Source organism: Polychytrium aggregatum, assembly GCF_025602895.1.
Source record: "Polychytrium aggregatum strain JEL109 chromosome Unknown BJ171scaffold_18, whole genome shotgun sequence".
Taxonomy (NCBI): Eukaryota; Fungi; Chytridiomycota; class Chytridiomycetes; order Polychytriales; genus Polychytrium; species Polychytrium aggregatum.
Window position 1 is genome coordinate 556,828 of NW_026516220.1, and position 14,013 is coordinate 570,840.

General features: G+C 58.3%; 4 protein-coding genes across 4 annotated transcripts; 3 read left to right on the plus strand and 1 right to left on the minus strand.

Annotated features, from left to right (window-relative positions):
* Positions 1-843: 843 nt before the first annotated feature.
* Positions 844-5,700, plus strand: BJ171DRAFT_505068 (male sterility protein-domain-containing protein; the record flags this gene model as incomplete). The annotated part of the gene is made up of 10 exons (XM_053110998.1): positions 844-1,049; positions 1,216-1,275; positions 1,563-1,741; positions 1,877-1,889; positions 1,981-2,203; positions 2,294-2,470; positions 2,629-2,960; positions 3,298-4,649; positions 4,919-5,108; positions 5,305-5,700. Coding segments are annotated over 10 exons (3,081 nt in total), but the record flags the coding sequence as incomplete, so codon positions are not given.
* Positions 5,701-6,005: 305 nt separating this feature from the next.
* Positions 6,006-8,924, plus strand: BJ171DRAFT_505070 (uncharacterized protein). Its single transcript, XM_053110999.1, has 2 exons — positions 6,006-6,196; positions 6,283-8,924. Exons 1-2 carry the CDS (start codon positions 6,169-6,171, stop codon positions 8,640-8,642), a joined length of 2,388 nt encoding a protein of 795 aa, XP_052966754.1. The 5' UTR covers positions 6,006-6,168; the 3' UTR covers positions 8,643-8,924.
* A 7-nt stretch (positions 8,925-8,931) lies between these two features.
* BJ171DRAFT_599080 (regulator of chromosome condensation 1/beta-lactamase-inhibitor protein II) lies at positions 8,932-11,711 on the minus strand. Its single transcript, XM_053114891.1, has 6 exons — positions 11,172-11,711; positions 10,984-11,035; positions 10,518-10,851; positions 10,086-10,395; positions 9,759-9,948; positions 8,932-9,503 (listed from the first exon to the last, which is right to left on the minus strand). The coding sequence occupies exons 1-6, from the start codon at positions 11,646-11,648 to the stop codon at positions 9,034-9,036; spliced, it is 1,833 nt and encodes a 610-aa protein (XP_052966755.1). The 5' UTR covers positions 11,649-11,711; the 3' UTR covers positions 8,932-9,033.
* A 178-nt stretch (positions 11,712-11,889) lies between these two features.
* Positions 11,890-13,775, plus strand: BJ171DRAFT_599081 (uncharacterized protein). Its single transcript, XM_053114892.1, has 5 exons — positions 11,890-12,065; positions 12,245-12,512; positions 12,620-12,842; positions 12,988-13,305; positions 13,442-13,775. The coding sequence occupies exons 1-5, from the start codon at positions 11,907-11,909 to the stop codon at positions 13,686-13,688; spliced, it is 1,215 nt and encodes a 404-aa protein (XP_052966756.1). The 5' UTR covers positions 11,890-11,906; the 3' UTR covers positions 13,689-13,775.
* Positions 13,776-14,013: the final 238 nt, after the last annotated feature.

The following is a 14,013-nucleotide window of genomic DNA, read 5'->3' on the forward strand; positions in this document are numbered from 1 at the left end:
AACAGTGAACACTACGATCAGCCACGCCGCCAGCGACAAGGCCTGTCCCACAGACACCGCTCCGACGCGCACACACAGACCACGGCGTGCTCCGTGACCTCTTTGTACCAAGTGATGCAGCCACAGCCGAGATTGGCCCTTGCCTTCTTTCGTGTCTGTACCAGAACTGTGCCGGGCTGTGGCTTCGTCTGCACAAGGCCCGCGAGCACGAGTCATCGGCTGCACCCCGTCCCACCCCTGGCTGCCGGTCCATGCGATGCCACCAGGAGAATCCAAGACAGATAAAGGCCCACCTGTGCCGCCCTCTGCTGGCCCATCGTCATCTGCGAGCCTCCATCGCCGATCTGCATTCAACCGCTGCCTCGCTCCACCATGTTCCGCTGCATCGACTGTTTCCTGGGCTCCGGGCGCGACTCGCCTGACCCCGACAACCCCGAAAGCAAATCCGTACCTGCCCAGGCCGACGACCTGTCTGACTCGCTGCCGCATCTCGAGAAGGCCAAGTTCCCAACTCCCATCTCGACCCAGCCTGTCGGGGATGCTGGCGCTGTTGAGTTACCCAGGGATCCGCCCACGCCCTCGACCGTCACCTTCGCCACCGCCCCGTCGGTCGCCGCAACCCCATCGGTCATGGCCTCCGTCTCGCCCGTCCCTGTGCAGAGCCCGACTCCCACCTTGCCCCTGACTCCCGCGACGGCCACACCGTCCGTATCGAGCCCCTTCAAGCTGTCCGCTGCGTCCCTCAGTCCGAATGCCCTCGCCAACCTGCATCCGCCCATCCCCGGCCCGCCGCCACCATGGACCCATCCCATCGAGATCTTCATCGGCATCACCCAGAGAGAACCCGAGTGTCTGTGTGTGTGGACCAACGAGAACGACGCCCAGGAGCGACACTCGTACCAGGACGTCTGGCAGCGTGCTTACTCGGTTCTCCAGGTCCTCAAGAGCCTGCCTGGCTGGGACGATCCCGCCAACGACGTCGTGGCGCTCCATGTCGAGCCTGAGCTGTACTGGGTCGTCTACACCTACGCCGTGTGGATGTCCGGCAAGTGAGTGCCGCCATCGCTTGCTCCGGCTTCCTCCTGTTGATCCTGCATCGCACACTTGCTGTCGTCCATGTGGTCCATGCGGTCCATGTGGTCCATGCGGTCCATGCGACCCGTATCCGTCGCTTGTGCATCTCACACTTCCTGGCTCTGTATCATCGCCGCACAGAAAAGTCGTCAATTTTGCCTTGGGATGGTCTGCTGCCATCCGCAACGCCATCGCGGAGAGGTGAGTGTCGGCGTCGGGTTGGGGAGCGGGAATCGATCGACAGTCCAGACTCGTGTTCATCGACAGAGTGGTCCAGTCGAGTTGGGAAGCCATCAAACAGAGACTGATTGCCATGCACTGTCGCCGCTCACTCACCCACTCACTCACTCACTCACTCACTCACTCACTCACTCACTCACTCACTCACTCACTCACTCACTCACTCACTCACTCACTCACTCACTCACTCACTCACTCACTCACTCACTCACTCACTCACATACCATCCCACCACCATCAACTCCCAGCCTCAACATCAAGTTCATCCTCTATTCCAAAGTGCGACCTGGGCCCATCGCCGGCGTCACGGCCCACTCCGTCGAGTCCTTCCCTGTCCTCGACGCTGCGTCCATTCCGGCTCCATCCATGGACTTGTTCGGCCCTCTGCCTGAGTTGGCGATGGTTGTTTGTACCTCTGGAACGACGGGTGAGTCTCTGTCGTGCTTGAGTGGAAGATGGCCATGAAACCGACCTCGGTGTTTTTGAGGCATCTGGGACAAACAGCAGGGTACTCATCTTCACTCTACGATCATATGCATATCAAACTGTGACCCGCAACAAGGCATACCCAAAATGTGAGTATTCCAGTGTTTTATGTGTGGACAGCCCGTTCTCGCTTCCCTGTGTACCAGCTTCGTGCTAACGATACCGATCCACTCCTCGCAGTATCAACATACCCCATCGTCTGGGTGCCTCTGCCGTCGGTTCGTGGAACTACCAATCCCGTGCCATTTTGCAGTCGCCATCGTTCATGGCCACGGTCATCCAGATTCTCGCCTTTGGCACGTACAATGGCTCCCTGTGGTTCCCCAAGTCGTCGCCCAGTATCATCGACAAGGCCAACGAGATTGTCAGAATGCTGGATGCTGGATGCTCCACCGTGACGCTGGTACGACTCGTTGTGGTATCTCTTGATGGACTCTGGGAGAGGAAGAGGGGGCGAATGTAATCCTGACGAGAAACTCGCTTTCATCTACAGTCGCCTTCCTTCATGAAAGCCATGATTCAGTATGCCCTGTCCAAGAACAAAGATGCATGTTGGCTGCAGGTCACCCTTGTTGCCCTTTCCGGTGAGATGGTTCCCGCTGACTTGGTTGCCCAGACCCGCAAGATCTTCCCCGCAGCTGTCTCGTTGAACATTTACGGCTCGAGCGAGGTAAGCGCCGGAATCGCTTGACGGCTTCCTTCTGGGCCTAAAACACCTGCACATGCGTGTGGACTCGTCAACAAACCCCCCCCCAAAATCTGGAGAAAACAAAGCAACCACATATCAGGACGCTAATGAACACTCGATTGATGAACACCACCGACCAGAGCGGCACGATCTCGGCAATCGCTCGATCTGAGATTCCTCCTGGACTCCCGGCTCCTCGCACCCTTGTTTACACCATGAACAAGCCCGGAGTCCGATGTACGGTTGTGGACGAAAACGGCGACGAGATCACCACGCCGTACCCGCGACGAGGAATCCTGTGCTATGTCATCAGCAAGGACGATCCGCTCGCCAAGCACCCCAACTTTGTGTATGCCCCGCGCGGCAACAAGCTTGCGTCGTTCGGACACTTCCCCGACGGCTCTCCTCGAGTCTGCACCATGGACGAGGCCGAGCTGCTGAACAGCAGCAACCAGTTTACCATCTTTGGCAGGTACGGCCAGTCGGGGTGTGGTGTGGTGTGGTGTGGTGTGGTGTGGTGTGGTGTGGTGTGGTGTGGTGTGGTGTGGTGTGGTGTGGTGTGGTGTGGTGTGGTGTGGTGTGGTGTGGTGTGGTGTGGTGTGGTGTGGTGTGGTGTGGTGTGGTGTGGTGTGGTGTGGTGTGGTGTGGTGTGGTGTGGTGTGTGCGAGGCGTTGACATGTCCTGTGCCCTCTGTCTCGAGCTGTCAATCTCACTCTCGCCTCTTGCACTGCACCCTGCACGGTCCAAATGCACAACCACCCCCATCGCCCCATCGCCCCATCGCCCCATCGCCCCATCGCCCGCCTCAGAACCGGCCGCAAGGTCAAGATCAACGGCGTCTACGCCGACCTCGAGGTCCTCGAGAACCTGCTGCTCACCCACCTCGACAAGGCCATCAAAGAGTGCTGCATCGTCCAGACCTCGGACGAAAAGATTGTGCTGCTGTACGTGCCTGTCCGCCGCTCGGCATCGGGCCCCGAGTTCGACTCGCGCCAGATCCTCGACATGGCCCAGCGGATCTTTGCCCTCGAGAACATTGTCAGCATCCCGATCAACAACTGCCTGGACCTGTACGAGATGCCGCTCAACGACTCGGCCAAGCGCGACCTCAAGCGGCTCAAGCGCATCGCCGAGCAGGCCGACTACTACGGCCTCGCCATCACATACCCGCCGATCCCGGCCAACGACTCGTCCGAGTCGCGCATCGCCATCAAGGTGTCGGCCCTCGGCGCCGAGATCCTCGAGATCGAGGCCTTCAACGGCCGCAACTACTACATCTCGGGTGCGGGCTTCAACTCGCTGTCGGTCGTGCAGCTGTCGATTGCGCTGCGGGCCGAGTTTGACATTGAGATCTCGCCGCTGATCCTGCTGTCGCACGGCATGAACCCCGTGGGCGTGGCCCGGATCATCACCGAGCACCGGCTCAAGCGGCCGTTCGACCCGCCCGTCGTCAACCTGGCCGAGGAGGCCGCCAAGCTCGACGACCCGACGGTGACGGCCGAGGGCCTGGCGCCGTTCGAGTTCCAGGCGGCGCCGCGGTCGGTGCTGCTGACGGGCGCAACGGGATTCCTCGGATCGTTCCTGCTGTTCGAGCTGGCCAACCAGTTCCCGTCGGCCACGATCGTGTGCCTGGTGCGAGCGGCCAGCGACGAGGAGGCGCTCAAGCGACTGAAGGACGCTGTGCACGACCGGGTGCTCGGCGCCCGACAGCAGCTCGGCAACGACCGATACCGCATCTGGGACCGGGTCCGAGTCTGCAGCGGCGACCTCGGACGCTCTCGCTGGGGCCTCAGCGACGAGGCCTGGGATCAACTGGCGCGCGACACTGATGTGATTGTGCACAACGGCAGCGAGGTGCACTGGATGTACTCGTACGAGCGGCTCCGCAACACCAACGTCCTCGGCACGGCGACGGCCCTCAAGCTGGCCACGACGCACCATCTCAAGCCGGTGCACTATGTGTCGACGGTCGGGGCGATCCCGCTGCAAGCATATCGTGGCGAGCGGCTCAAGGAGCGGATCTACGAGGAGTGGACGGTCTCTGGCGGCTACGGCCAGACCAAGTGGGTCGCCGAGCAGCTGATCGACAAGGCGCACGCCCGCGGAGTGCCGGCGACGATCCTGCGTCCGACAGTGATCATTGGCGACAGCATCTTTGGAGGTGAGTGAGCGCGGGTGGGTGAGTGACTTGGTCATGGAATGGTCATGGCTTGGTCATGAAATGGTCATGAAATGGTATTGGCAGTGCTGCGACTTGGTATTGGCAGTGCCGTGGAATGATCGCAGCGAGACAGCAACTCGGCCACGGCGATGCCCTGTCTCGACCTGGATGAGCGACGGTGATTTCGGTGCCCAACACTCACTCCCTCGCACTCCATCCACACTCACTCCCTCACACTCCATCCGCACTCCCACGCCGCCGATCCGCAGTCTCCAACACCGATGACTACATCTGGCGCTACGTCCGCGGATGCATCCAGGTCGGGGCCAACCCGTCCCACGCCAGCCATGTGCACATGAACCTGTGTCCTGTCGACTATGTGGCCAAAGCCATTGCGACGGTGGCGGCCTCGAAGGAGGCCCTCGACCTGTTTGTCTTCCACCTCGACGACATCAGCAAGTGAGTATCCGGCCAGGGTGCGAGTGCGGGTATGGGCTGGGACACTGTGCATCGGTCTGTTCCTGTGCATCGATTTGCTCTGGTTGTCCACTGGCCACTTGGTTGGTACTTGGTTGGTACTTGGCTGGTACTTGTGCACTCTCAGTGATTGTGATGCTCACTACCAACACCACATCACCACATCGCCACCACGCAGCTTTGCGGAGCACGATCTCTTTGACCTCGTGCAGAAGCTCGGCTGGAAGCTCTTCTTCCAGACGCGCGACCAGTTCCGCAACCAGATCGTCCAGCTCAACAACCCAAAGACCAACGTGCTCTATCCGCTGATGGACTTTATCACCAGCATGTCCTTCGACCTCGACAACGAGCACTTCCACACGCTTGTCCCGCAGGCGGCCCCGGACCCGACCAAGGTGGTGACAAAGTGCCTCGAGTATCTCGCGCTTGTGGGATACCTGCCCGAGCCCGAGGGCGGGCTGCCGACCCGCACCCGCAGCATCGAGTATCCCGAGATGGAGGCCTTTGGCCGCACCGACCGCGCCTGAGCGACTTTGCGGCTGTGCCGGGCGATGGTTGTTGTCAGTTTACATATGCTGTGACCAGCTCATCGACTCTTGTGTCCAAGTATTGCCTCGAGTTTCAGGCTTCTCTTCTCCGCGAATGTATGCTTTCGTGCCTTTAGCTTCATTCTGTCCGTTGTTTGTGTTTTCTTCCTCGCTCTATGATGTTTGCCGCTGTGCCTCTTTGAAGTTTGGTCGAGTTGTGCGTACGGAAATATATCGAGTTGGCCACCCTGCTTCACAGCTCCCCGATTCCGGTTGCGGCTCTGAAAGTGCGCCACATCTGATTGCCATGGCTGATTGGGCCTTGCCGAGTTCCATCGATCCCTTCCCTGTTGATCCGCTCCTCAGATCCATCTTCGATCGTTGGGGCGCCTGTCTCCGCCGCTGCTCTTCCTGCCTCGAGACATACTGGGTCCTATGCTGTCTTCAGTCGATTCCTTTGACTCTGTCGTTTTCCTGCCACCCGCCACCGCAACGCCGCATTCTCTCTCCAAGACATGAGCGCACATATCGACGTGAATCCAGGCAAGCAACCCGCTTCCGTCTCTTGCTGCCGCTATCTCGGACGAGCGACCTTCACGCTGAACTGACGAGTCTGGTTCCTAACCCAGCGCTGCCCTCCGGGGCTGAAGCGATTGATCTGGAAATGCTGCTTCAGTCAGGGGCCAGAGACTCTCTTGTCCAGCAACGTGAGCACGCCCTTCGTGTTCGAATCGACCTCGAGGAGCGCATCGCAGGTCTCTCTTGTCGGCTCTCTCAGGTTGTTTGGTATTTGAAAACCATCGAGGGCAAACTGGGTCTCTGCCAAGACGATGAAAGATCTCCGGATCCTTGCATCGCCTCGCCTCGGCCCCTAAAGCGTCGGCATGTTGGTGGCGAGCCAGCACATTCCCCACCAGCCTCGAATCATAATACCGGCGACAGACACTCTGAAGCCCGTGTGCTGCTTCCGCTGCCTCTGTCTGTCGGCTGCCATCGCACTCCTGCCCTCGACATGAAGCCTCCAGCTGTCTTTCGCATCTCGGGAGGCAAGGTGCGCATGTTGGAGGCGAATCCGCTTGCGTCACTCCCTCCAGAAACCAAGCCAGCCGCCGACTCCTCATCGAAGAAACTGCCGCAATCGTCGGTAGAAGCATATCCCGCAGATCCGACTGACAGCTCAATTTCCTCACAATCAAACGCTTCCTCTGAGCAGCCGTACCGACCCCACAACGCTCGGATGCTGGCTCTGCTGTCGGCGCATTCCATGGACTGCTCGAGCAGTTGTGTATCCGACGTCGACTCGAACAGCTCGATTGCAGGCACAAACGCTTCAGACCGATCGTTGATATCGTCCGTCGACCAATTTGAGCGGTATTCGGATCAAGTCCCTCCTCCCGAGGCAATCAAAGCACCTTCCCCATCGGATCGAGCGCCGGATCATGCTGTCGCCCCGAGCGATAGACCCAACTCATCGGACAGCAACCCCCGTGTCCGTGGTGGCAAAATCGTCCCTGGTGAGCCGCAAAGGATGTCGCCCAAGCCAACCCAGCCACCTGGCGGCCTCGATCTGGATACCCAGTCTCATCATCCCCCTATCGCCGCTCGCCATGCACTGGATACGATCGTGCGCGAGGACGAGGACGAGCTGACGTTTGAGTCGCAGCCCATCACCATCCCGCCGCAAAGGCCCTCTGGAGTCGATCCAGATGGGGGCCAGGTCTGCCAATCCAGTGCCCCGGTGAGCTCGAGTCAAGTTGGCGATACCACAACCACGATTGTCGACCATCGAGCTGACGATCTCGAAGAGGGCGAGCTTGAATGCGACGGCAGCAGTGACGTCGCTGCGGGCGCTGCTTCTTGTCAGGATACCAAGTCGGCACCGAATCGGGAGCGGTTGCAGTCGATAGCCAAGCCGGAGGCGAGCCCGGCGGCTCCAAGAACTCGACGGCAAAGCCAGATTCCAAGCAAGGACCTGCCCAAGAGTCCGTCGAAAGCCTCAAACAAGGGTCATCAGCAAGCTGTCAAAAGTCCCCATCATCCAAATTTGCCTGGAGGCAAGAAAGGAGACACGACCCGCATGTCACTGCGATCGCATGCCGGCCGCCCTTCAACTCCAGCTCGGTCGAGCAAAGCCAGTCCTGCAGAGTCACCCATGCCGACCAAAGAAAGCGCACTGGAACTGCAGCCTCAAATGCAGCTGGCCGTCAAGCGACGCTCAAAGCGCTCGTCTGCTGCCGCCACCGCTAACACGATCCAGGTGGATGCGATGGCAGGCACATCGTCTGCATCGTCTGCATCGTCACAGCTGACTGAGGCGAGGACTACTTCTTCATCTGCATCAAAGTTGTCTCCGGCAACAAGCACACTGAATCAAAATGCGCCGGATCAGACCGGGTTGCGAAGCGGCTCTTTATTGACGGCAGTCCCATCTGCATCGGGATCAGCGAACATGCCTTCCGTCCCGTCCACGCAGCCGCCAGGAACCCGGGCTGAAAAACAGAGACCTGGTGGTGTCAGCGAGCCTGATTTGAGTCGCAGCAACCATCCACCCCTGAATCTATCATCCTTGCTGGACCCTCAGATAATCCAGCGCGCGCAAATGATCCAGAGTCTGTTCCAACGATCGCCACAAAGCCTGCCATCTCAGTTTAGCTCACCGTCACTACCATCAACCATGCCATATGGGTCGCCTCACGGACACACTCCCGCTCAGCCCGCCAGTGCCATTCACAATCCTTTGATGTCTCAAACGATGGCACCTTGGTCAGGAAATCCCGCAGACACTGCCGCTCCGGCTGCCAGCGCCTTTGGTAGCCCTCAGACCTATGCGCCGAGCCTGTATTCCTTCCCGGTATTTCAGAGCCAGGTGCTACCGGGTAATTTCAGCTATCCTGGCCAAGGGGTAGATATTCATCGACATGGACTTTCGCCCTCGGTACCACACTTCCCATACTATGGTCCTGGTGCTGGCCCGTGGTTTGGCCAGTAGCTGGAGCCTATATATGGCGCCATTCTTCCACGGGGCGATGCATTGTGCTTCCCCACAGAAATACATGCATGGCATATACATCACGCTCGGAACGAAACAGAACAGCATCCATTTCCCGAATACACCCCGGTCAATCTCCTGTAACTATGATCGACTGACACTGATGCTGTGATGCAGGAGTGTGGTGCATGCATTCGACCATCCGGAGTGCATCCGTGGATCCTCGATATCAAGGGAGTCGGATGACTCGAGTCGCTTGGCTTCCAGGCACTGTGAGCACACTCTATGGTCATGATAGCGGCGAGCAAATGTGTATTCAGGGCCCAGAGCAAAAACTACGGTTCTGCCTCAAACAGGGCGCCCCGTTTCGCTTTGGGTACGCTGTAAGTGCTTAGATTACCCTGTAATAGACCATGGTGTAGCCTGGCCCACAAACGATTTCCTGGCGCACATTCCGCACATTGCGCTTTCCATCAACTTTGACTGAGCCCAATGGAGCCAACTGAAGGCGGCCCAAAGGCTCCGCATCCTTGTCGACAGCAACCTCGTGGAGCTTGCCGTAGTGGATGGGCTTGATCCACATTGGCGTTGGGGCATGGCCTTGTTTGCCGTCAATGCGCCGCAGCTGGTTCCAGTTATTGGCGCCCCACATAAGAACGTCGCGGCCAATGTCGGAGGTGTCGCTGGCGGTGCCCAAGACGGCGGCGTTGTGATCTCCACCACAGGCAATCTGAATCACACGAATGGGCTTGACGCACTGGTCCTTCTCAGAGTACTCCTTGAGATCGGAGAGCGCTCGGACAAGCACAGGGTAGAGTGAGACATGATTCAAGTTGCCGTTGCCAAGTTGACCAAGCTGGCCTGATCGTTGTGGGACAGGACACGGATCAACGGTCGAGTATAAACGGGGGGGGGCGAGAGCGATATTAGTTCTAATATCAGGGATATTCACGGACAGTGAACGAGGTAGGCTTGAGTCGTGTGTTCCCGCCTCGGTAAGTGGCGAACCAACGCATCAAACGCACTTCTAAGGATGCAGCCACTCTGGAGAGCACTACACCATCGCAGATATCTCAACGCCGACAGATTGCTTGTGGGACAAGAAACAGCAGTTACCTATGCCGCACACCATAACTTCCGACGACTCTGCCCGATCCACTACAAACACGCTTGACTGGCCAGCGGCGGCAACCTGGGTGCATTCAGCATCCAGAGGCTTAGCAGACGTGCGGGGCCCACGGTTCCAAATGGTTTCGATCTGGATAGGCTTCTCGACCTTGTCCTGCAGGGGGCCAGTTCCGAGTTGCTGACAGGGAAAGACACGAGACAATGTGCGTCAGCGCACCATTTAGATTATCCAGCTCCAGGAAACAGGGTACAGCTTGGTGGAAATGCATTCACTCGGTCGAGACACGGATGCAGTGGCTGGAGATGGGCACATACCCCGGACGAATTGGATCCGAATCCAAAGACTCGACCGTCTCGGCTCCTCAAGAGCGTGTGCTCGGCCCCACAAGCGGCCTGAACAAACTCTATCCCTGCGAGCGACTCAACCTTGGAGAAGACAGTGCAGCTGTCAGGTCGAAATGGCGAAGCATTGGTGCCTGAGGGGGCAAAGTTGGACGGCAGGAAGGTGTGGTTGAGGCCGAGCTGGCCCTTGGAGTTTCCGTATTGGTTTGTCGGCAGTACGAAGGCCTGGCCTCGCGATGAGATGGCGACGAGGTGGTTTTCACCAGCAGCAATCGTCACGACTCTATAAAACGCAGATCCAGATCAGGTGAGTGAGATGCTGGCTGCGTGTTTGATCCAGCGGAGCTCGAGCACACAGAAAATATGAAAGCGATTTGATGGCCCAACGGCAACTAGGGCGCTTACTTGTCCGAGATGCCGTTAGGAAGATTAACGGGCGTGCAACTCTGCTGCTGGCCGCCAAGCCAGCTCCAAAGCGACGGCGAAGCCTGGCTGGAAGCGCTGTCTTTCTGAGCTTGTCTGCGTGCGCTGACGGCATAGACCTGGCCAGACTTGGAAAGCGCATAAACGACGTTCGAGCTGCATGCCACTTGGACCAGATTCTTGCCCTTCAGAGTAATCTCGGGAGCCAGATCGGTCTCGGAGAGCGCACCGGGGTCGCTGCGGTTGCCTCTGGAAAGGTCCTGGCCATGATATCCGTCTCCCCACTGGAGCAGGTTGCCGTACTCATCAATCGCGGCTGCAAATGGGATGGCAGTGTGTTAGATGTTTCTGGGATGCCATATCTGCAAGGCATGACCTCGGACCGATCGAGCAGCGGCCCACACCGCAACCCAGGACGTCCCACGATATCGATTCTGCCTGCGCGTACCTGCATGCTTCTCGGTGACAGCCAGATGTCGCAGCACCTTTCCTTCAAAGGCCTGCAAGGTGTTCGGTCGGCGCCGTAGCACACCAGCAGAACAGAATCGCATAGAAGACTTAGTGGTCCAGCCGAGAATGAGGCCAGGTGCATAGTCGTATGCTCAATGCGTAGTGGGCGTGACGACTCGTTGATACCTTCAGAGCTGCTGGAACCTTCAAAACCGCCTGGTCCGATTCGGGAGCAACGATGCCAAAGTTGTTGTTTCCCCAGACGTAGACACCTGGATACTGTCGGCTCTCGGCAATACTGTGCCACTGATCCATCGAGACAGTTGAGGATTCCAGCAGCGCTGCCGAGGGCTGCTCCGCCTCCTCGTCGTTGCGGATGGCATAGAAGCAGGTCAAGCCCACGGCAGCGGCGCCAATCGCAAAGCTCAGCAGTCGATCCCTCGTGGAGTATTTTGGGAAGAACGGATGGGGGCTGGTGTAGTTTTTGGGATTAGGCGTCTCGCCGATGACTGGCTTGCGCACGGCTGCGGGATCAGGGCGATGGCTTGCGGCTTTGTCGGTTTCGGCGCTGAAGCAGCGGGATGCGAGCGATACGGGCGAGCGGCGCCTGGCGATCCGCCCCGAGAGCCGCACAGCAGGGTGGTTCAGTAGAGCCGAATTCATGCTCGATGGCTTTGGGGGATGGCGATCTGAGGGGACGGCGACGGTTTGTTGGCCAAACGATCAAGTGCAGACCGAACGATCCATGTTTTGTTGGAGATCAATCGGCGCGGGCTGGCTGCGCGTGACAGAGAGAGAGGGAGAGAGAGGGAGAGAGAGGGAGAGAGAGAGGGAGAGAAGATTCTCGGTCCGCTCATGTCCTCGGCGAGAGCACAGGGGGATGTCTTGCTCCGTCTCTCATTCGATCGTGTCTTCATCAGGATGGCCGTCGACATCACCCAGCTGGTGCTCCAGACAATACGGGAGCGATCGAGGACGCAGTCGGCCCTGGAAAATGGTGCAGGGCCTCTCGAGCATGGCCTCATATTCAGAAAACCGCTGGCTGCTCGAACCGATTTCATGAAAGAGGCCTACAAGCTGGTGAGGATTGCAGCCAGATGCGAACCCGGCCCAGCTGCGACCCCAGCGGTCCGGGGCAGCGGCTGGGCATGTACTGATGTGCATGTGAGCTGCCGATCGAGAGCTGCGATGTCGGTTGATGGTCGGTCCAACCCGATGACTGGGGCGTTTGCATGACTCATCCGGGTGATGTTACGCAGTCTCGACACATCGTCACTCTGCAGAGCTTCTTGGCCAAGATTCAACGGACCTATCTGGACATCCACCGCCACCTCCCCCGGGCAAGTGACGGCCTCGCACCATGTGAAAACGATCCTCTGTTCAACAGCGGCGACTCTGGATTGTTTCTGCAAACAATGCTTGGCCTGGAGTCGCTGACAGACCGACAGCGCGACGAGATTGATGCGTACTGCAAAGTGTTTATCCAAAGCACAATCAAGTCGATCGACCTGCTGAAGAGTGCTGCGGGTGAGGATCGCAGCGAGTCTTGATGCCATGGGGCACTTCCATACACTGTCCTAAATTTCCATCATCTTGACGGTCTACTTCCCGGTGATGATGATCCCGATGAGCAGAGCAGTTGTCCAAAGGCCCGTCAAGCTTGTCAGTCGCCAAGAGCACATCGTTATTTGGATCGCTTCTGTCCACCGAGGAAGAGAAAGCCGATGAATTGCGGCACCTCAACGAACACCGACAGGCCGTCATCTGGAGCTTGCAGAAGCGACTCCAGCGAGCGTCGCAGCTGCAAATGGAGATGCAGGAGGCTCGTCTGAAGAGAAAGTTGAATTCGTCGGCAAGGTATATCTGCGACTAGTGCCATTCACTCACTCACTCACTCACTCACTCACTCACTCACTCACTCACTCACTCACTCACTCACTCACTCACTCACTCACTCACTCACTCACTCACTCACTCACTCACTCACTCACTCCAATACTAGCTATGCCTCTCCTTTGCCCACTCCGACACAGACGTCTCAAGGCAATACCGCCTCTGAGCCGACCAAGACCTCGTCCTATGGAATCTCAAAGCTCGGTCAGACGCTCGAGGCGGCACTCGGATCCTTCAAGCCCCGGGATGAGACCCCGGTCAAGGGTTATCAAAATACCCCGGACATTCCAAGTTTTATCGAGAGTGATGCAAATATCGATGATGACGAAGACTTTGAAAGCACCCTCTCCGATGATCAGCGTCTCATGTTCGAAAGGGAGAACGAAGCGCTGCTCAGTCAGCTCGAGAACGAGACCGACCAAGTCAGGTACCCCAGGACGGGTCGATTGGGTGGAGGCTTTCAGCAATGCTGAGCACCGGCGCTTCGCTTCCGAAGCCAGAGTTTCATCGAAGGATGATCCGCAATCGCACGACCGATGCACTGACCCATCTGATGCAAACAGGACGGCAACCCGAACCATCCAGGAGATTGCCAGTCTCACCAACCAGCTGGGCCACCACCTGCAGGAGCAGCAGGAAATGATCGAGGGCATCTACGAAGAGGCCCAGGTTGCCACCAGCTACATCCAGCGTGGTAACGAGCACCTCGAAAAGGCACAGCGGCATTTTGGCGATGCCCGCATTTGGGTGCTGGTGTTCTTGCTTGTCGCCAGCGGCGTGCTGCTGTTTTTGGACTGGTACGATAGCTGAGGCACTCACAAAGCACGATAAGACCATGCTCAGTCGACTGGAGACATCTTGCTGGATCTTGAATACACGAACCCCTGTTCTCTGCGCTGTCCGCCGCACACGAACATGGACAAGAGCGATTGCTGTCGCGCTGATCCATGTGGAAGTCACGTGGACCGCACGCCATTTCAATCAAGCGCCAGCCAAGGCGCGGGGACACACGCTTTCCTGTTTTGGCAAGGCCGTGGCTGGTTGCGCGTTCGGCGGCGAGGACGCAGCGAGGAGCGAGGCTGCCTCGCGCACGCTTAACTTCTGACGAGAGCGCAGGCGAGGAGCCACGAGCGAG